This window comes from Anas platyrhynchos, chromosome 5 (genome assembly GCF_047663525.1).
Source record: "Anas platyrhynchos isolate ZD024472 breed Pekin duck chromosome 5, IASCAAS_PekinDuck_T2T, whole genome shotgun sequence".
NCBI classification, from domain to species: Eukaryota; Metazoa; Chordata; class Aves; order Anseriformes; family Anatidae; genus Anas; species Anas platyrhynchos.
The window spans coordinates 38045251-38067733 of record NC_092591.1 but is presented as its reverse complement, the minus strand read 5'-3'; the positions used below and the strand labels follow the sequence as shown (position 1 = coordinate 38067733).

Here is a 22483-nt window from a genome sequence, read left to right as displayed (position 1 = left end):
TGAGTGGAACAATATTTTTCTTAGAAATTTGTTGATGCAAATTTATTTAAAAGAATATCTCCTCTGGTGTTTTTTTTCCTGTATTTAGGGATGCAGAACTTGTAAGTTGTGAACGTAGCTTTGAATATAACTTGTTACAATTTCAATAAATATAGTTGAAAAATTACATATAGTTACTTTGCTCCTATATGTGAACATAGCAGGAGCTTTAATTTATTCATACTTCAAAATAGACATTGCTGTCTTCCAAGCTCACTGTTGCTTGACCTTCAGTTCTGTCTACCCTAGATCTAGTTTGCATTGGACTGAGCTATTCACTCTATAAACAACCAGTTTATCTTCTCTGGAGGAGAAACAAGATCTGCTTTCCATGTTGCAGTGAAAAAATCCTGTTTGTCCTTGTCTGTGGGAATTGAGGAAGTTCTATTTTAAGTAAGCTTTCCAAATTACTGAATTTTTAAATGGATTTATCTTTTTCACAGTCATAGCCTATATTGCCTATCTCTTTTTCTTAATGTTTTGTGCTGCTAGTAAAGTAGGAATTCTTAATGTTGCCGTAATACAATGTCATTGCTACAAGGTGTTGCTAGAAAAGACATTCACAAAGTGTGTGTATTGAAATATGTGCTTGATTATCAGAAAAGTTCATGTGCCCAACTTTTACTATGTAAAGCCAAAAAGGTAACTTCCAGTCTTTGCAGAATGTTGGAAAATACCTGAGCATGTCATCACAAAGTGTTTTTTATGGTTACTTTATCAAATCATTTTATTTTTAGAAGTTACATATGACAGCCTTGTCAGGGTTTGAAGCTGTATTCTTCCAATGATAATTTCGGTTTCATTTTTATGAACATCTCTTCCATTTTGGCCAATTCACCAAAACAGTGAATTGACCTGCATTCAACATTCATGTAATATGTGGATACTCTGACAAAAGTACAAAGTTTTTAAAACTAAAACATCTCTCTTATCTGTATGCCAAAATAATGCTGTAAAGCAAGGCATTGAAAATGAGCCGGTCTTGCTCTTTACTTAAGACTGTTACCAGGGGATTACAATTAATGTCTCTAAAAGCTGCCTTGGTGCATTAATAGGGGAGCGTCATTTCTGTCAGTAACTGGATATTTCTCATGTGTTGCAGTAGCTGGGAGAAGGAGCCCTGAGATGGCTGCTTGCAAGGACTGCTAGCCTGTGAACTGTGAGTTAAGGGTCCTTAGCACAAACTGAGCTGATACCTTCTGTCGAAGCCAGTCTGCTGTGCTTGGAACTGTGTTTGCCTACAAAGCATTTTAATAAATGTAGTAGGTTTTGTGTGAACAGCTTTGTGGAGTCAGTAAGAGGCAGTGGAATTGGCATGTTGTTCTCTGTAGCCAGATCCGCACTTTGGTATTTAACTTCTCATAAATCTTTGATCCAGGGAATACAGTTAAACAGCTGTTTTCAAACATTGCCACCTTTCTGCAGTTAACTTTAAAATGCTCTTACATCAGAATACCCTTGAACGCTTGTCTTTAACTTATATCTAGAAATGTTTCATTAGTTTTTATTTTGATGTGGTTTGTTTTCATCTTAGTTCATCCCTAATCCCCTAAAGGAACTACGGGTTTAATGGCGTCCTACACTGGAGGGCAAAGTCCTAACATTTAAAGAAGCTGTTTTGGAAAAGCTGAATATATGTAATCCCCCATGTGATGCTGTTCACATTATAATATTAATGGAAATTGTAGAGCATGCAATGGGGATTGTCCTTTGGGCAGGTTCTCCTAATCAGGGATTGTTAGCTTCGTGGGGGACTAAACTGGAGGTATGAGTAATGAAACAACACACTCTGTGTTTCCAGTTAACCCTGCGTCTGTGGTCCTGAAGTCTACAGATAGCTATTCCTAATCATGCTGATGCAAATTCTGTACTGCATAAAGTATTTTGGGGTCATTTTGAATGGAAAAAAAATGTCAGTTGCTCAGCTGTACTATTTTGTTAAAACACTATGCTGGCATTTAGGAAATACCCTGTTAAAATGGATCTGATGAAACAGTCCTCCTCAGTGGTTTTAAATTCCCACCAAAGACTTAGTTTTCTATAGCTCTCTAGCTTTAAATGGTTTGAAGCACATCCTTTTCTACCAAAAGACTTGAAAGCCAGAGCTTGCCTTCCCAGCACATACTTGAATATGACAGACCAAAGCTACTGACTCATTTGACGGTATATGACCCTTTTCCTACAAAGCCAAGAAATCTGTTTTTACTTAACCTCAGAGAGTAATATATGGGCAGTTTGTTAGCCTTGAATAACCTCTATAGAATGGGGGGTGGGTATGTGTACATTACAAAAATCCCAAGTATTGAAAGAATGCTTAGAAGCATTGCAGAATTTAAAAAAAAAAAAAGAATCTATATTTAAAAAAGAAAGAAAGAAACCTGATACAAAACCTGTTGTTTAATGACCAGCTAGGGAAATTTTGCTTCAAAATTCACCAGCAGTTTGAGAATAAAATTTTTCATTGCTAGTAGTAATTTTGCCAAGAAACTTCTGTAGTGTTGTGGGTGGTCTGCATGCTGGGGAGAAAAAAAAAAAAAAAAAAAAGCTCACTTGCTCAGATCTTCGACCAGGGCTGGTTATTGTGTAATTTTGAGATCACTGTCTGAGCGAGAGCCCCCTGCAAGCTTCTGCCTGTCCTCACTAGCATGGAATTACCTGACCCACCTTGTTACGGATTGCCTGCAGTAACAAGCCAAGCAATGTGAAGTCAAACCTCAAGTACAGTGCAGTGGAACACTACTCCCAGAGCTGGTTGTATAAAGTGTGCCAGTCTAGGAAACAAATGTGGTGTTAATGTATCTTGTCTACTTTGACTCAAGGTTTTTTTTGTTTGATTCAGTATTGGTCATGTCCTTGTGTGCTTCCTTTTGTGACTTGTTCATGTGTTATTACCTGAAGTTTAACAGTGGTGGAGCAGTGCAGGTCTGTAGAGGAATTAGTTTAATTCTGATATATGGGGCATTCAGTGAGCTAAACTTTTTTTTTCTGACTTCCTCAGTTTTGATTCCAAGATTCCGCTTCTGTACATACTTTTATTTGTATATACATTTATGCATATACACAGAGACAGATCATTCTTTAAAAAAAAAAAAAAGATAAAAATGTTACTTTCTAATTTCAGGTCATAAAAAAATAAATATTTTTCTGTGTGAAAATTTATAGTGCTATATTTGAGAACATGATGTACCTGTAAGAAAAACTAATCCTGTAGGTGTCCTTTTAAGCTTACTGAACTCAGTTCAAACAGCCTGAAGAACCAGCTAAATGTGAACTGACTTACACAACTGCTTGTCATGGGCCTGCCTTCTTTTTCCAGAGTGGCAAAGGGAGTATAGCAGGAGCTCTGCACTTCCTGTGGGTTGGCTGCTTCTGAAACCTCAGCTAGCATATTCTCTGTTTATATAGGAATAGATTTAAAAAAAAAAAAAAAGTCTTCAGTTACACACTGTATTTCTCGTGATCTATGCAGAGTTGTTCTCTGGGTAGTCTCCAGCATGTTGTCATGTTTGAATACCTTTTTTGGTATCTCACTCTTCCTCCCTACTCCTTAGAAATTAGAAAAATTATATAAAGATAAGGTAATGATTTGCTTGTTCCTTTTCCTCAATACAGGAAAGTATGACCAGTAATCTGATCCAGTATGCAAAGACTGAGATACGTGAGTCAACTTGTCTTACCTAAGAACTCTGGACTCTTTTTTTTTGTGGGTGCATAGCAACAAGTGCTTTTGTTATTTGTTTTACTGTACGTCATTTTTCTTATCACAGTCTTTATCCACATATATCACCTTAAATTGGCTGCAAGTCATGGAATGCTAACAATACAGCAAAGACTATGCACAGCAGCTCTGTCTGCAATAGTTACTAACACTGGCTTATTTCTTCAAGACTTATCAAATAGATTTATCATGGCCGAGGTTTTCAAAAATAAAAATAATAATAATAAAAAAACACCTCGAGCTCATATTCAGGCACAGAAAAGGCACTGTTTCAAAAGCTCTCAAGATTTTCAAGAGGTTCCTGCACTGGGCTTATTCATCAAACCACTTTTCTAAAAACCCAAGTAGTTGCTTACGTAGAGATTTAGGATATTCAGTTGAAGTAGGCATATCTGGGAATCTTGGTTTACGTGTCCAGGGATCACTGAAAGTAGAGTGGGCTTTGGGAGACATTCGGGCTTCTTTGGTAAAATAAATTACTATCAAATTATTTTAAGGTTTGTAAAATTCTCATTGTAATTATAATATTTAGTATGTTACACTCAAGGTGTTCTGACCTGTAGAACCCCTAGAAGATATGCTTATTAGATGAGAAATTTTATGCCAGAGTGGACTTTTCTGAGATAGTTTTATAACTCTGCTTCTCCCTCCCATGCAGTTCCTGTGTCTCACCTCTTTTGTCACCGTGAAGCTGTTGCTTACCTTGGCTTACTCACTCAAGGGTGGCTTTTTTACTATACTGAATTCTATTAAATCCCCTTGAGATCCTTTTTAGACTTCCCTTTGTTTTCCTCCCCGCAGGGCAGGTAATGTATCAGAGCCAGCTCAATGTTTAACTAATGTCTCACAGAGCGGGAGAAAAAAGGGAAGGGAGAGTACGTCACGCAGGAGGAGGGTCGCGGAGAAAAATGAGCTTGCCTGAACTCCTCACGTGCAGAGAGACAGACTGCCAGGGATCAGGTTCTTCTCAGCGGGGGCTCATCTCTCCTGCCGGCTGGCCGTGATGCAGGAGGCAGCTGGAGTCCTGAAGGAGGGCTTCCTCGTCAAACGGGTAGGTGCTGTGGCAGCGCCGTGAGGGCTCCTGCGCGCGATGCTCTCCAAAGGTGGAAACAGCCCCTGAGAGGGGACCTGATGGAGCCAGGGCTCTTGGCAAGGCAGCACATTGAGCACAGGTTGAGGAGCTCCTCCACATCCCTACAGGCTCCTGTGGAGGAAGCTCCAGGCTTTACCTGCCCTCCCTCCAGTTCCCCATGTTGGCGTTTGCCCAAAGGAAAGTGAGCGAGCTATCAGTGTTGCTGCCTCAGTTTTTGGAAAGCTGGTACATCTGCACCTAGGGCACACCTCTGCAAAGCGCACACAAAAGTAATAGTACCTGGCGAGAGGCTACGTGGCACCACGGAAAGTGGCCACAGGAGGGTGGGCAGAGGGGAGATGTTTGGAAAGTCTCTCAGGACAGTTTGTGCCTTCTTAAGCAGACAGCTGAGCAGGGTGTGTGAGAGGATGGGGAAGAGATTTTCTTTTTAAAGCGGGTGAGAGCAATATGAATATGGAAATGTATCTGATACAACTTTTCTTGCACACCCCAAAAGCTCCACTGTAAGAAATTTTCAGCTGAAACGTGGAGAAATTGACTGAAAGACAGCATGACAGCTTTCAGCCTTTCCCGACGTTTCTCCTCAGGGGATCGAATCAGTTAGTAGAGGGCAATGGTGCAGGGGGCACGAGCAGCTTTCCGTACCAAGTCCGCCTCAGTGACTAATATGGTCTTTGTGCACTTGAAGTGCAATTCAAAGGTTTGTTCAAAGCTTTGCCACGCCTTGGGAAATGCTTTCCTACAGTACGTATCTGCTTCTGGTGCTTCCGCGGCGGTAACTCTTGTCAGGAGCTCTCCTGGCAGGGCTCACAGCTGCGGGGCACGGGAAATCCAAGCTATGTCCTGCTGCCCCTTCCACGGAGAGGGCAGAGCAGCCCCAGCTCCTGCTCTGGGTTCTGGGCTACAGTCGTCTTCTGTGTCTCTTACGTGACTACCAAATTGGAGAGGGGAAGCCGAGGAACGGGTGTTGTCAGCATGCTGAGCTGTGACTGCTGGCTGGCTGTGCACCAGCACCAAGGTGTGCAGCTGGATAGAAAAGAGGCCAGAAAGGAGATGAATAAAGGACACTGAGGGAGAATGAGGGGGAATGATATCCGGGGGGGGGGGGGGGGGGGGGGGGAAGTAAAGGGATGGGATCAAGTAAAGGAAATGGATTTCTTAAGAAGAGCAGATGCAAGGAGGAAGTATAAATCCATGATAAATGACTGAATTACGTATTATAATGTATAAGTGCAATGTGTGACAGGTAAAATTGAAGGAAAAAAAGGTAATGTCACGTTCTAAAAGGAATCTCTGAGAAAGAAAGAAAAGAACCGTAGCAAAGGAGAAGTGGACAAGGGAGTGTGCATCAGGTAAAAAAGTGGGGAAGGTGAAGGGAAGAACAAAACCAAGCTAGATTAACTGTGTTGAGTATAGACTAGCAGACGTTAGAACTAACATGCCCTGGATTTTAGAGACTCATTACCCCACTTCTGTGGAAATTGCTGGTTTTCCCCTTTACTCATAGCAAGTTAATGAGCTTTGATTCCTGCCACGACTGGACCTTGCATGTTCCTTCCTCCTAGCCATGCCCACCTCTCCCAGGTGTCAGAGCTGCCTGTGCCCAGGCTTTGCCTGCGGGCTGTGATGCTCCCGTCGTCGTCTGCAGGAACACAAGGCAGCTCCTGCACCATGAGGCGGGACCTGACCCCGTAGGACAGGACCGAGCCTGTCGAAGCCAGCCCTCGCTCAGCTTGCTCTCCCATGCAGCTGGGTGAAAGACAGCCAGGGGCTGTTTATGGAGGGGAAGGAAGAGGTATTTTGTTCCATATAACCCAGGATGTACCTGACAGCAGCCGTTGCTCAGTCTTTTGCCATTAAAGAGAGTATTTGCCAAAAAAACAGTAGCACAGGGAGCGTTTTAGCCCAGGAAGCTGGAGGTAGGTAGGATAGAAATAAAGCACCAGCTGGCAGCAGGAGGGGATGTAAAGAACAGCCAAGTCACACAGCAAAGCACTCTCTGGACCACTTGGCACCTACAGCCACGACCAAAATGACAATGAACAAAACAAGGGCACTGCAGAGAAAGGGTTTGTCTTCTAGAGCTGCCGACCACGCCGACGCACTCACTAATTCAGATTTAGCCCTGTTCCTGCCCGCTGCTGTCAGCAGGCGGGCACGCACCCAAGTGACGGCTCTTTGAGATAATTCTTATGAGCTTTTGCAAGGAACAATTCTTGCCAGCAAGAATGTTGTTTCTGCTGGAGAAAGCAAAGCACCTTTCTGTTCTTGCTTCCTGTTTTTACACTGGTGGAACTGGATTATTTCATTGCTAAAGATGTGTATTTCAGGGAGAGCTGAAATCAGGACTGACGATGACTTCTCATGTTTCTTTTCATGTGGTTCCCTATTGGCTTATGGTATTTACATGAAAACAAAAAAGAAAACACATGTCTTTCAATGCTTGTATTAATATGTGCATTTCTTCCCTTCTAGGGACATGTCGTTCATAACTGGAAAGTAAGGTGGTTCGTTCTGCTTCAGGATAAGCTCCTGTACTATAAATTTGAAGGAGGCAAGAAGGAGTCTTCTCCAAAGGGCAGGATCCTCTTGGATGGCTGCACTATTACTTGTCCATGCTTGGAATATGAGAACAGACCGGTATGTCTAGAAAAATGTATCCCTTCTTGCTGACACTCGCTTTCTAATTTCTCTCTTGTATTTTCCTCTCCTCCTGATTTATTTGGTTTCTATAACTACATCTCTGAGGCATGTGGTACCAGAAGTAGGCCTTACTAAAAGTGAAACTGCTGTTTGTCAATGTAACCAGGACTAGCAGTTAACTGCCTCGTTGTGTCTTTGTCATTCCCTGTGCTGAAATCTGAGGTGCAGTCACCAGTAAAAAGAAAAGAAAAAAGGGAAAAAAAAGCCTCACACACATGGAAGAATAAATGCAAATGCATCATCCCAACAATATGTGAAGAGGGGACACGAGCAGCTCAATTAAACCTGAGAAGGATGGGGAGAAAAGACAGCTTATCATCTGTGGTAGAGGCTGTAAACACTGTATTCACACAGGGCTCTCAGGCAGGCAGGTCAGACTCCCTTTTCCTTTCCCAGTGGGTCCTCACTGCTGTGGAAAGTTTGCAGCAAAAAGGCTTTGGAAAGGAAAGTGCCTCCTGGGCTTTTCCACTCAGCCATGGGCAGCAGTCATGCAGACTTCCCCTCAGAAGAGCCAGAAGGGAAATGACTATGTAAATTGCTGACTATTTCAGTACATCTCATGGAAGAATGAGCCTAGTGAGAGTTTCATTGTTGATAAGCAAGAGATCTGGATGTGAAAACCCCACAGTCAGCAGCACGCTCCTGTGTCATCCCGTTTCTGGGCAGTGTGCTCTCTTTCAAGAATTACTATCTCCATATATACAAACCGTGCTTGTAACCAAAAACCCAGGGATCTAAGGATAAAAGAATCTCCCCAAAAAAATGAGCTGTATCCAGCATCCTTCAGGCCAGTATTACCCCAGAGGGATGCCATATCCCACTAATTTGTCACTTGGGCTAGTGGTGAAAGAAGCAAAATGCGAGTGGAGGGCAAGAGCTAAATGTTATTACTGATGCTAAATATTATTACTGCTTTGCACTTCTCTCTCCACAGCTACTCATCAAACTAAGGACAAAAACCAACACAGACTATTTCCTTGAATGTTGCTCAAGAGAGGAGCGAGATTCTTGGGCTTTGGACATCACTGGAGCCATTCATGCTGGTCACCCAGTGCAGGTGCAAGAGCTTCACAGAATGAAGAATTCTTTCAAACTGCTGGAGAATATCAGCCTGCAGTAAGTGCTTCTAGTTTCATCTTCCACTGTTGCTGTAGTCTGAAAAGTACCTGAGCTGCTGGATGGGGAGGGTCAAGGGAAACTTCTCTCTGCACAGATCTGCTCCTTCATGGCCAGGAGCCTCTATACTGGCTGCTCTGTCCGGGATTTGCACACACTTTTGTCAGGGCACAGGAATGCATTTTTTTTCCTGACCCTCATTTTTGGGTGTCTAGGGGCTCTGCACAGGCACGCCACTGCTGGCTTGAAGGCAGCTAGCCAGCTGCAGAGGTGTTCTGACTGAGGAGATGCATTACCTTGCAAGTTGTAAGGTCACAACAAGACTGTAATAACTGCGTGCCATGTTGGTGAGCTTTCAAAGCTGACGGCCAGAATCCAGGCTAGGATTTCTAGGGTGCATCATGTTAAATGAGAACTTCTATTAAGAAATAGGAAAATGATATGAATTTGATTTGTGTTGAGATGGTTAAAGGAGTCTGACTGCAGCCCAATTTGAAGTGCTTTAAAATAAAAGATACATCATGAGGCGTCTTTTTTAGTGTTGTGCATTGGGAGAATAAAGTCTTCCTACAACAAACTCAGGACTAAACTAATCCAGATTGTTTCCAGGATTTATGCTGGTAATCATTAGGACATCCTGGGCACTGACAGAAGCATGTGACAATTTCTGCCTGACTTTCTGTTAAAGTGACATTGTCCTGTGTACTCTTCTACAGCCACATAGTGGATAAAATGCGTGACAGCAGTACTGGAATTAAGCTGACCCGCAACTTGGAGCAAGGCAACAGATACAAAGAGACCTTCACAGGTATGCCTGCCGCAGACAAAGGACTTCCTCACATCTGACATGCCACATTGCCGGGACAAGGGAGCCACTGCACTGGCTTGATGGTGGGATCAGTTATGGCCCACTGGAAAGTACTGGTGCAGCTGAATTCTCCAACACCTTTCTTTCTTGCTCTGTGGATATATGGAAGCATACATAGGACCCCACTCTTTCAGTCAACCTTGCACTTCACTGACAGCCTTTGTGATGGTGCCAAAGTGTTTTGTCAAAGGAAGGCCTGTTATGGCAGGAGACATTAGTCTCACCTTGGAAGAGTGGGTTGCCTTGGTCTGAGAGCTGCCTTTCTCCCTGCAGGCTCTGCCCTGGTGGACTGGCTCATCTCCAACAACTTTGCTGTGTCACGGTTTGAGGCCGTCACCTTGGCCTCCATGTTGATGGAGGAGAACTTCACCAAGCCCGTGGGAACCCGCAGCATTGAGGCCATGCGCTACAGCGACCTCTCGGAGCAGTTCCTCGACGACTCCACCGCGCTGTACATGTTTGTAAGTGGTGTGGCTGCCAGCAGAGGCAGCTCCTCTGTCTGTGGTCATGCATTTCGTTTGAGGCAGTGCTGAAGCAGGACACACACAGCACGCACACAAAGGCAAAATATGTAAGCTGTGAAAACAAGCACTAAAGGGGCTGCTCTGGGCTTTCAGTAGTGTTAGTGCTTGTACTTTTGCTGTAAAAATAATAATAATAATCTACATGGATGTGGAAGGATGTACAAATAAGGTAATTTGGCATTAAAAAAAGTAGCCCTTGGCACTGCTGTGTCTGCATTTAACAGAGGCCATAGAGAATTCACTTGGGGGAAAAAAAAACACTAAAAACAGCTCAAGGAAAATCAAATGCAGAACTTTGTCCTTAAGATTAAAAATAAAATTGGAGCCATCTTTTCTGTGTTTGCAGGCTGAGAGCAGTAAGAAAATGCTCAGCTCCAAGGAAGAGCTACAATTTAACATCTCTGAATTAAGTGGCATGATTGTGAAGCAAGGATTCTTAGTGAAACAGGTAAATACAGTCTTTGAACCTTCACTGTGAAGCAAGAAAAATGACAGCTCTTATGGCTGCAGGGAGAGTGAATGAGAGTTACACAGGCATGGCTGGGGAGTTGTGCACAGCAGACTTAAATTGCCCATCAACATGGTTATCAGAGATCATGAAGTGAAGAGTGTGTGGCTGTAAGGATGTGAGCTATGGAAACTGCTGCTACTGCAGAATTCATTGGATGTTCTGTATATATTGAGTGCGTACTGAAAGGTATAAAATAATACTGAAAACAAAAGTCCCACACATACTCCACCGGAGCTGTTATATTCACACCAAGTGGATCCCCTGTCCTTCTGATCACACCTATCCCATTGGGATTGTGCAAGCAGCTATGATGTTCTGCTGGCCATGGCCAAATTTCAAGGCTGGGAAGATTTTTTTTTGCATGAAGTAGGCATTAATTTGTGGACAGTCACTCATGCACGCACAGATGCTCTGCTGGGGGTGAGTCCTGTTTTCTTCAAGTGTAATTAACCTGTCAGTGGTAATTGCTTACAGGATTCCAACTCTTAGACTACGACACTTAGTTTTAGGCCCTTGCCACAAGCAAGATGAGGATCAATCACATTGGTTCACAGCATAACACAGCCAGCTGCAGAAGGAAACCTGCATGCCTTGCATGATCACATTTTTATTCTGGATCTTTGTATGAAGAACTGTGGTTTTTCAGTACAAGAAAGGAGAGACTAAAAAATTATCAATCTATGAAGAAGGATGTTAGGCAGAAAATCCTGGGAGTTATTAAGATGACAGATTTTTTTTTCTCTGTTGTCTGCAAAACTTCTATTTTCAGTACCTACTTAGGCCTTCCATAGAGCCTGCAGGAAAGTGACAATTGCAGGAGGTATTTACTGGTGTTAACATTAATTCTTCCATTTTGCAGGGACACAAGAGGAAAAACTGGAAGGTGAGGAAATTTGTTTTGAGAGCTGAGCCCGCTTTCTTGCACTACTATGACCCCACTAAGGTATGTGAGTGTGGAGTTGGTACCCTCAGAAATCCTCTTCCAGACCTAAATATTATAATGAAAAGACAACACAGTCATGCTATAAATGTTTCTCTCTCCCAGATCTCCTGGATTCCTCTGTTGATGTCCTGGGAAATAAGACCTCTCTGGCCTTACTCTAGGAGGTTGTCCTTGTATGATTTTCTATCCCTGTGTTCCCTGCCTATCATTTCCTCACTGAGATTCCCTTTCCTTAGCTGTGGAGCAGCAGTTTAGGGGTTTGTACTGGGTCTGGCTGGAATGTTAACTTTCCCTGCAGCAGCTCATACAGTACTGGGTTCCTTTTTTGCTTGTACCCACACAGTCTGGGACCACAATCCTGCAGGGGTTCTTCCTGGGCTGTGGTGTTTCTGGGCTGACATTCCATCCATCACTTGACAGTGATTCTGCTATTAGGAGTTCCTGTGTTCTTTTTACAACACTGAATGGGGTCTCGTTGATCCCAAAATATTTACAGGAATTTCTGGCACTCAGATTTAAATGTGCTCAAGGAACAGTAGAGTTTGTCATTCTGGGATATAACCCATCACAACGAGAGTGAGCCAGAAGGGCATGTGAATCCATCAGCCCCCGATGCACGGGGTTAACTGCAGAGCCCAAGAGGCCACTAAGATGAATATGTTACAGCAATGTTTCATGTAATTTTTAAAGAAAACACAAACAGCATAACAGTGAAAAGAAATTATGAGTCTGGTTCATGTTTTGTTGCCTGTTTCTTTGCGTGGGTTTTGTTTTTTTATTTTGTTTGTGTGTGGGGTCTCTTTTGGTTTGGGGTTTGGGCTTGGGTTTTTGTTATTGTTGGGATTTTTTGTTTTGTTTTGCATTGTAACTTGCCCTTGTAATGCTAGAAACTTGAACTTTGGAGTCTGGAGCTCAGACGCAAGAGCCAGCCTACTAGTGAAAATGGTCAGATTTTTTCCATACAGGCTCAGTGAATAGTTGCAAGCTAAAAACTTGCAGAAGTGTGTATGTGTATATACATATATTTAATATGGGTTGTTATTGATAAAACTGTGCATAAGTTTGAAATGTGATTGTTAGCCTACCTTTTGTGCTTTTAATTGGTCTCCACCCTTTCCAGATAACATCAAAGAAACGTCTGAGGCACAAACGAAATAGTAATACATTTAATTACATGTTCTGACTTCTGTGACTTGGATGTTTTGTATCCAGAAAGACTGGCATTACTTCTCCACCTTCATAAAAATAATTGGGGTGGTCTGGGAAATTATTCCAATTATGATATTTTGCAGCTAAGCCTCATTTCCCTTTTCTTTGCAGGAAGAAAACAAGCCAGTAGGTGGATTTTCTCTTCGTGGCTGTCTTGTCTCAGCTCTGGAGGACAATGGAGTCCCAGCAGGTAAAGCATAAGCCTCTAGACTTTGCTACTTATATACCTATGCTATAATAACACAGTCTTTGTGAGTGGGTTTGTGTTTATGGCTTGGTGTACAAATGAGTGGGTTAGCTTTTCTTCTCCTTTGCAAGTGAGAGAAGTTATGTCATCAGACATCCCCACACTGATGGGCTGTCCCATAAAGGAATTTTTTTAGAGTTACTTCTGGATATCCTGAGTTTCCTTTTTTTTTTTTTTTTAATACACTGTTCTTAGTCAGGTGACCCCTCAGAAAGTCTCAAGATATAGATTAATATTTCGGAGTTAACAGCCAAAGAGGAAATGCCTTTTTGGGTGTTGTTGAACTCAAAGTCTTGAGGCACCCCTGATGCTGTCCTTTATTCATGTGTCCTCTCCACATGTATGTACTCTCATTTGGATCCCCTAGAATCCAGATGTAGGGGAGACCTAAAGACAGCAATATAAAAATCAATTCTGCTAGAGAATAAGCTTAGCTTAAGCATTTGTCTAGAACCTCAACCTCACAAGTAAGTGTTTCTGCTATTAAAACAGTTTATTTTATTGTAAGCACAATGTGTGGATCACAAATAGGGAATATCTTTCTGAAGACAGAGACAGAGCCTTAAAAAAGATGCTGTCCAGGATGGAGGGCCATGAAGAACAATGCAGCTCCTTACTAACAGGAACCCAGAGATGGGCAGGAACAAATCTAACCTGTTGCACAAACTGGTGGAGAGCTCATCTCTCCAGTGTACAACTCCAGTAAGATCCTACCTACTGCAAAGCAGCTCTCAGTGCACTTTCCTGATCTGTCACATTTTTCTCTCTGCAGGAGTGAAGGGCAATGTACAAGGCAACCTTTTCAAAATCATCACCAAAAATGACATTCATTATTATATCCAGGCCAGCTCAAAGGCAGAGCGAACACAATGGATTGAGGCAATCAAACCACTGACATGAGTAAGGTGGACTCAGTGGCAAAGGAAAAGTCACACTTGTGACCTAGTTTCCTGTTTCCTTTGTCTGGCTTTTTTTTTTTTTTTTTTACTTTGGCATTTTATTTTTGTTATTTGTAGTTCCATAACACCTAGCAAATTCCTGACAGACCAGAATTGTAGGTGCTTAGGAGTCACGCAGATCTGGAATAATTCTCCACCAGGAATTTACCGTCTAACCAAGAGACAAAGGACGACAGGTGGCTACAGACAAATGATGTTTTACAAGGAAACAATGAGATATACTATTCCAAGATGGAAGAAAAAGGAATCTCTTGTACAAGTATTCAGTCTATATCTGACAGATCCAGGTTGTGCTTTATTCTAAAGCAGAAATGTCTTCCTCCTTTCCCCTTTATAAAGGGGCTCATAAACTTAGTTATTTCACGTGGATTGAATCAAGGTGTGTGAACAGCGTCATAGTCTGAAAGGTCCTGGTGTCTGAGACTGCCTGATATGCTGTGAAAGAATTCTGTGCTAAGTCACAATTACGTGCTGGGATAATTGCTACTGGGAAACAGACTGGGGGGCTCTTTGTCCATCTGTCTGCTCTACTGTTTGCCTCTCTGTTATGCCAGAAAAGACCAAAGGATTCTCATCTCCAGTACATACATTATTCTTGTGCTGTTAATAACCCATGGTATTACATGATCCTGAGTATCAGATCAGTGGCAGTTATTCCAGACAATGGCTGGTGCTGACTGTAGTGGAAAAAATCACTCAGCCCTAAAAGCAAGACTTCCTCGTGTTTATCACCATGAATCCATTTATGTGGAGCACCATGGGGACTGAGAACTCTAATAGGAATTCTCATTATTGCCCTTTTTTTTTTTTTTTTTTTTTTACTTTAAGCAATTTAATTTTCAATTATTTGTCTACCAAGCTTGACGCTGATATCATTAAACATATATTAAAAAAAAGTTCAATGCATTTGAGTCTCCTGTCCTCTTCAGACATAATTTTTCTCAGTTGGAGTATATGATCATAATGGTTTCATACACCTTAAACTTAGAATAATATGGGAAGTGAGACATTGTCCACAGAGCCAGAGTAGAATGGAATGTATGAGATGACTGAAACATCTGATCAGCCTGCTAATGTTCTATTTTTACAAAATTCTTCTATTGTCTGAGTACCTTTATGTGACAGACTCTGTGGTCCCCAAAACCACTCTGGAGACAGCATGCTATATATCTTCCATAAAGTCAGAGAGAAATTTGGTAGCCCTCTATCCATAGAACCATCTTTTTACAGATTTTTTGCCTTCTGAGTTATGTATTTAAAAAATAAAAAATCTCTTATGAAGAGATTTTTTACTTCTTCCTGTGTTATTACCAAGCAATCAAAACAGAGACAAAGCCAGCGGCTACGGTATTTTAACAGTCACATATTTGGGACTCTTTTATAAATATACAGCAATGAAATCACAGCATAACGCTCATTTGCCTTCAAATATTTAACAAAGCTGCTAAAGAAATTTGCCAGTAAAGATGCAGTTTTAATCAGATGCAGAAATGGGCAATGCAATTTCAGCTACAGGTATAATTTCAGAGGGCTGGTTCAGAGAAGATTGTTAAATCTACAACTGTTGAAACTTTTCAGTCCCTGAGAACTCTACCTGCAAGAGACAGGGATGGTGGTAAGACATTTATTGCTCCCTACTAGGAACCACATAGAGCTCATGCTGATTGAGCAGAGCTTCCCGGACAAGCAGTTCTCTCCTGATAATCTGAGACTCACTGGGGCTCTCCAGACTCGCTTGTTCACTCACAAGGAAGTATCCCAATTCCCTTTTCTCATTCTCAGTACCTGCACAGTGCCCAGTTCTAGTGACAAGGGTAACATCCAGGCCACAACAAAGGATTGAGCTCCATGTCTGGGGCATGAGGGAACCACGAAGATACTGGATACTGCATAGCATCGTAAGTCTAGCAGTTTGAGATACTGACACAGTACCTCAGCAGAGGCCCTCTGATCTATCTGGACCAGCCATATCTGCAATGTTTGAGCATGTATTAGAAAAAAAAAAAGTGTATTTCAAACATATCAGCAAATGAAAAAGACACAGTTCCAGTTCAACAGAATCAACCATGAGGTTGATAGGGGAAAGTACATTTTTCTCTGTCCCATGCTGATATTGTGGTCGCTGTTCATTCAAGCCACTTTGGTAAGCTTGACATCCCCTGTGATCTGCAAAGCCTTCACCAAGTTCAAGGGCTGAATGCGGTGAGTGAAGTCACAGAGCTGCCGTCCATCAAGCAAGACCCGTATTTGCTGGTGTTCACATAAGAACTCCATCTGCAACGCAAAACGACAGGGGAGGGCTTTAGAGGCCAGCAGCAAAGCTGATTTCAACAGCATGACCTTAGAAACCCCATGCAATAGTGACAGTGAAACACAAAGTATACCAATTCTTTTAAAATGCCCATGATAAATAACCTACTCTATGCTGAGATAATACTATTAAACTCTTTATAGGAAGTTCTCTCAGTAAAACTAGAGAAAGAAATGCATGTCTCCTGTGAGGGCTTGAACTGTTGTTCTCCGTGCCATACTAGACTAGTATGCCAAGGTTCTTAACCTGGCAATTTCAAAAGCTAGCAATTTAAGGTGATACACATAGTCTTCAGCCCTGCTCTTCTTCTTTTCTCCACCCTATGCATAATACCCCAAAAATTACCTTAAATGTGTCCCCTGCTGTAAATGGAAAGTAGGGAATATTCTTCTCTTCTATTCCCCACTTCCCAGCAATTCGTGCGTTTCGGGTGATGGATTTGTCACTAAAGTTAACTGTAAATAGCATCCCGACATCTTTGTTTGCATCCACTGGATCACAGAGCAGAGTCACTGAAAAGCTAGAAAACAGTTAAATGACTGTGGATTTCAGAATTGTAAAAGGACATGGGGAACATGCAGATGCTTATAAGGACTAGAGGCAGCTGTTGATTTTCACACCAAAATGTGGGACTCCTACAGGGACTGTGCACAGGCTTAGAAGCTGCAGAAAGGGCTGAGAACAAGACATTCTTTGTTTCTCTTCCAGTTTCCAGTAGGACGCTAGTGGCTTCTTATTTTGCTTTCCCTCTCTTGTGATTGAAATGAAACAAATATTTGTGGATAACAATTCCAATTTGTGATTGCCAAAGATGCAAAAAAAAGTGTAATGATAGCACAGTTGCTGTCATCTAGACTAAACAGAGCAATGGACCTACAATTCCTGTCCCAAAACCACTAATTTTTTAAGTGGTGTTGATTCCAGCCACCAGCAGTCAGCCTAGATATGGATTCTGAATTGCACCTGTTCCTGGAAGAGGAATGCCACTTGTTCACCCCCCTCTAGTTCATATTTAGATAAAGTCAAGGAGTAGAAAATGCTGGTGGAACAGTCAGAAAGTCCAAATAGTGAATCATTTCTCAACATTCTCAATTTAAGAGCAGAAAAAATAGAGACGTAAATTATGAATCTGTATGTCTTTCTTCATCCCAAAGAGCACAGACACTCAAGAAAACTGAATTTAAGGCATGCAGGAGGGCATATGAGAACAGGTGACCCCCACCTACCTCTTGGGATTGGAAGGTACCATCCCTATGACAGTGATTCTCATGGCAGGTCTCAGTCCACCTTTAATTTCACCAACATACTGCTCCACCTACAGGGGAGAGGGGAAACGATGTGCAGTAGATTACCTCTGATAGCTTGATTGCATTTTTATATATAAAGAGCGTTTTAAAATATCTCCCCCCTGAAGTACTTTTTATGCTTTTAGTATGAAGTCTGTCAGTTCTGGTATTGTAGGCAAACAGGAGGGCTGACGTGAACACGGTGACTGATGCTGGCCTGGTGGCTGACTGCCAGGACCATCGACCCTGGTGGAGGGTGTGTGACGGAGGGCCGAAGGGCCGCAGTACCTGTGCCATACCTGATAGGCACGCGTGGTCAGTCAGTACTGCTGGGACTGCCTGGGCAGATGTGATCAGCACCATTGTCAAGGTGACCCTTGTGCCTCAAGTGACAGGAGCCACACCTCAGACAACCCAGTGATATGACACAACAGTCTAATGACACAGAAAATCAGGTCATGACAGTGCTCCACAGAGCAGATTAAAAGCTCTGAAGCAGCATGATGCAGGCCATTCACACAGAGTGTGAATTTACTCTGTCAGCTCAAATTTGTTAACAAACGTTGATAGGTTAACTTGGTATCAAAAGGCTTCACACCAGGTCGGATTGTCTCTGTCCTCTGCCAGGACATAAAGCCACCACAAACTCTGTGTTTGGACAGAAACACCATCACTGTCTCCTCTTCCTGATCCCAACCACACTGGTACCAGCTAACACAGTGCCCCATGCTAATCATCCCTGGCTGTCATCTTGAGGTAGCTAATCCTCCCTGGCTGTCACCTTCTTGTGGCCATGCCACACAAGACATGATTTGGCAGAGATGCACTGGCTTTTTGCTGTCGGGAGCAGGAGGTAGGCTGAGGGGCGCTAAGGCAGAGCCAGCAAGCGGAGGTCAATCTCCATACGCTCACAGTGCACGGAATGGGTTGGGATGGAGTAAAGGTCAGTTTAAGCAGTTCACACTGCTTCCTTGTATTTAGTCAGAGGTTCCATTTCTTCTTTGTATTTATCAGAGGTAGATCCTGATGTGCCTTTAAGTACCTTTAAAATACCATCACTTTTTGGTGATCTACTTTTCTCCTGTTTCTGTAGTTGAAAACTCCACTGGAAGACCAGAGCTACATTTTTCAAGTAATTCTCTCACTGCTTTGAGGGTCAGTGGAGAAACTAACAGAGGCAATGGTTAGCATGGAAAAGTAAGAGAGATTTTGGAACCAAATAGTAGGGGCATTCTTCATACTATGCTGTGGCATGTAATCACTCCAAATGCATCGTTGTCGGAGAGAAGCTGCTGTGAAACACTGAGTGTTAATAGCGGTTTGCATAACACTGATAATTGTCCAAGCCAGCGCACGACAGACACTGCCACAGATAAAAAGTGCCTTATCCTTCCAGTGTCCCAAAGAAAAACTTCAGACTTTTTTTGCTAGAAGAACTGCACAGTATGTGTTTCATTTAGTAGTTTGGCTATTACAAGCACTACATTAGCATGGAAACCTATGGGTTTCCATTCAAGCGTACATTGCTATGGATATTTCGTACATATTTTGAAATTCAGATGATTGGAAAATATGTTAGAATGTAATACATTAGAATTCAAAACTGTTAGATTTCTAAATTACTGGATGCCAGCTTACTTAATGCGAACACAAATTCAAGATGAAAAATGTTTCACTTATACACCACTTCCTAATTTCAATATACTAATTATATCTTCTTTGAAGATGACATTAAACAATTTTTCCCTCCTAGATGTTTATATCCAGCCAACTTTTACCACATCACAGACATATTAATGCACCCCTAACTCCTAAAAACACCAATGTAAGAAGAAATTAAAGAAAAATCCCTTCAGAAATGACAGCTCTACTGATCATTGTTAACGATGTACATTCACTCTTGCAGAACTGGGCAGGTAACTCCAGCAGGTATGTTGTAAACCTCATAACAAAAGCAAAGCATCAGCCACCTGACATGACGTGAGGAAACAGCTCCTCAAACAAGGAGTCTGGCTGTAAGGAGACACCCAAAATCAAATTGGATAAATCATAGAATCAGAATGGTTTGGGTTGGAAGGGACCTTAAAAGACCATCTAATTCCACCCCCCCCTGCCATGGGCAGGGACACCTTCCACTAGACCAGGTTGCTCCAAGCCCCGTCCGATCTGGCCTTACGTACTTCCAGGGATGGGGCATCCACAGCTTCTCTGGGTAACCTGTTGCAGTGCCTCACCACCCTCATAGTAAAGAATTCCTTCCTAATGTCTAACCTAAATCTACCCTTTTTTAGTTTAAAACCATTCCCCCCAGTCCTATCCCTGACAAAGAGTGCCCATCCAGCTTTCCTGTACGCCCCCTTTAGGTACTGAAAAACTGCAATGAGGTCTCCCTGGAGCCTTCTCTTTTCCAGGCTGAACAAGCCCAACTCCCTCAGCCTGTCTTCATACTAGAGGTACTCCAGCCCCTTAACCATCTTTGGTGTAGGTCAAGAAATAGTTTGTGTAGTTCTGCACCATAGGAAGTACAGTCAATAAACGCATATAGAATCATAACTGAATAGATCAAACCACAACTGCATGGTTTCAACACTTCCAGCTTTTCCATCACAGCTGAAACAAGCTCAGAGGCATGACTACCCATGTGCCAACCCTCAGATGATACTGAGACAACAGCACAGGTCAGAAATACTCAGGACCCCATGGCTGGTAGTGCTACAAGCTCCTGCAGCACCTTGTGGGCTGTGCAGGTGAGTCCCAGCGCGTGCATGGGGACATGGCCCCCTTCCCATATTTTCCGTTCAGTAGCCCCTGGGGACCCCCTCGCTCACTTACTTTGGGACACCTCTCCTTCTCTGTCATCACTGCTCTGGATGCACACTGGCCTCCACTGCAGGAGTCCCCGGAGGAGCTTTTGTTTCGTGTGAGGACGCAAACAAACAAAAAGCTTGGAATAAAGGGAGGATGTGGGGTGGTGGTGGTGGTTATCTCTGCCGAGCAGCGCCTGGACGCCACCCAGCCAAGCAGCTGAGTCACGGCCCCCGTGCCTGGTTGTGCCCCTCGTGTCCCCCTGGGATGCTCAGAAACACCCAGGCTGTGTGGGTGAGAGGGTGGGGAGCCCCTGCGGCACCCTGCCGCCCTGCATGGGGGGGCCGGGTGTGCGCCTTAGAGGAACACAGTAATTCACGCGTGTACAAGACACTGTATTTATTTATTTACATACATTTAATGCATTGTGTCTTTTTATAAAATGCATTTTTATGCCTCTTCCCTCCGTTCTTAAAGGGATGTGTATATATATATATATCATATCACCTGTATAGAAAGTGGGATATATGTGTAAGTGTATAAACATAATCAAGGGGTAAATATATATATACACACACATGTGAATATACCTCTGCATGTATACCTCTCTCTCCCATTCTCTTTGCATAGGGGTATATGCTATGTATTCAGCCCTTTGAGAGAGGACAGAAATGGTATCAAATCATATCTATGTTTACATGTATATTCTGGGACTCTGTGATGTGCTTATGAAGACAAATTGCAGTATTTACGCTCTGTATATATATATACACCCCTGTAAGTATACCTCTCTCTCATATTTGTGTGCATACAGCCGTAGATACCGCGTGCAGGTGTACACGACACACACAGGCACAGAGCGCGCCCAGACCCCCCCCATCCCCTCAGCGCTGCCCGTCAGGAGCCCGCGCTCAGGAGGGGGCGGAGCTTCGCGCGGCAGCCAATCAGAGCCACGAGCGGCCGGAGCAACACGAGAGGCGGGCGTGCGGGCGTGGTCACTGGAGGGGGCGAGGCCCGCGCTGCCCGGACCCTCCCGGCGGCGTCAGGCTCCCCAAAGAAAGATGGCGGCTTATTTACATTCCGCCCCGGCCCGGCCAATGGGCGCGCGCCCGCCCGCCCCGCGGCGCGGCCAGCTGAGGCGGCGCCCAAGATGGCGGCGGCGAGGGCCGGGGCGGGCGGGAGCGGGGCCGCGCTGCGGTAGAGCCCGGCGGGGGCCGCGTCCTCCGGCGCCGCCAGGTGAGGCGGGCGGCCTCTCGCTGCCGGGCCGCCCCGCTCCCTGCCTCGTCAGCCTGGGAGGCGGTGGGGAAGCCCCGGCTGCCCGCTCGGCGTGAAGGGGACGTTTGGGGTGGGATTGGGTTGGGTGAGGCGATGCGGGGTGGGCTCCGCTCCTCACGGCTCCTCTCCGCCGTGTGTCTCCCGCCCAGGTGCCGCGGCCGCGGGGGAGATGCATCCCTTCGGCCGCGAGGAGGCGGCGTCCCAGGAGCGGCTGCTGGGGTTTTTCTGCCGCTGCGTGCGGCGGGGCGGCTGGGGGCTCGCCCAGGCCTGCCTGCCCCAGCTCTGCCGCTGCCCCGCCGGCGGCCCCCAGCAGGTGGAGGCGGTGCTGCGGGCGCTCGTGGCCTGTCCCGCGGCCGTCAGGTGAGCCGGGGGCTCCGTCTGTGGGTCGTGGGAGCTGGGGAGCAGCAGGTAGTTGGGGGGGCCTGTGGGGGGCCGGTGGGATGCGGGGAATGTCAATGGTTTGTGTGCCGGGGGTGCAGGCAGGCGCCTGGGCGGGGACACCTGAGCGCAGCCCGGGCACTGGGCAGGCTGCTCAGCCTGCTGAGGTACTGAGACAGCGAGGTGATAAGAGCTTGAAGCTAAAAACTACCTGGGAGCTCTTCAGAACTGACTTTGTCGGATTGTACTGAAGGATAGGAAGGAACATCTGAAATTATACTCCTCTCATGCTGGGCTTCAGTTGATTTAGAAATGAACCACCAAGATCAGCACCGTAATTATTTAAAATACCCTCATGTTTCCAGTTCTTGAAAGACCTCCCAGTCTCTAAAAATTCGAACTAAAAAATTCAGGTTATGCTATTAATTTCTTACTCCACTTGCCTGGGATTTTGAAACAGCATTTAGTTTTGCTTGAGCATGGTTATTTTTGATTTCT

General features: G+C 44.1%; 3 protein-coding genes across 9 annotated transcripts in view; 2 read left to right on the top strand and 1 right to left on the bottom strand.

The window, feature by feature from the left end:
• Positions 1–16: 16 nt before the first annotated feature.
• Positions 17–14813, top strand: PLEK2 (pleckstrin 2). 2 transcript variants are annotated; one of them, XM_072038887.1, is made up of 11 exons: positions 17–1198; positions 3652–3697; positions 4608–4808; positions 7326–7490; positions 8488–8669; positions 9386–9477; positions 9811–9998; positions 10408–10509; positions 11432–11515; positions 12836–12914; positions 13744–14813. In XM_072038887.1, the coding sequence occupies exons 3-11, from the start codon at positions 4761–4763 to the stop codon at positions 13869–13871; spliced, it is 1068 nt and encodes a 355-aa protein (XP_071894988.1). In that variant the 5' UTR covers positions 17–1198; positions 3652–3697; positions 4608–4760; the 3' UTR covers positions 13872–14813. The 2 variants fall into 2 exon arrangements, 1 of the variants encoding a protein (XP_071894988.1); XR_011809720.1 differs by lacking the exon at positions 17–1198 and adding an exon at positions 11618–11679 and having other exon boundaries at positions 3652–4808; positions 13744–13880.
• Positions 14814–15070: 257 nt separating this feature from the next.
• LOC101802015 (galectin-related protein A) lies at positions 15071–21235 on the bottom strand. 3 transcript variants are annotated; one of them, XM_027459589.3, is made up of 5 exons: positions 21120–21216; positions 20360–20471; positions 17468–17556; positions 16587–16761; positions 15071–16204 (listed from the first exon to the last, which is right to left on the bottom strand). In XM_027459589.3, exons 1-5 carry the CDS (start codon positions 21140–21142, stop codon positions 16061–16063), a joined length of 543 nt encoding a protein of 180 aa, XP_027315390.2. In that variant the 5' UTR covers positions 21143–21216; the 3' UTR covers positions 15071–16060. The 3 variants fall into 3 exon arrangements, with proteins under 3 accessions (XP_027315390.2, XP_071894993.1, XP_071894994.1); XM_072038892.1 differs by having other exon boundaries at positions 20360–20435; positions 21120–21204; XM_072038893.1 differs by lacking the exon at positions 20360–20471 and having other exon boundaries at positions 21120–21235.
• Positions 21236–21401: 166 nt separating this feature from the next.
• The window catches only part of ZFYVE26 (zinc finger FYVE-type containing 26), a 44396-nt gene continuing 43314 nt past the window's right edge, over positions 21402–22483 (top strand). For all 4 annotated transcript variants that reach the window (XM_072038844.1, XM_027457962.3, XM_027457961.3 and 1 more), the window contains exons 1-2: positions 21402–21568; positions 21757–21967. In XM_072038844.1, the coding sequence (XP_071894945.1) occupies positions 21430–21568; positions 21757–21967 (350 nt within the window). In that variant the 5' untranslated portion in view covers positions 21402–21429. The remainder of the gene's footprint in view (positions 21569–21756; positions 21968–22483) is intronic.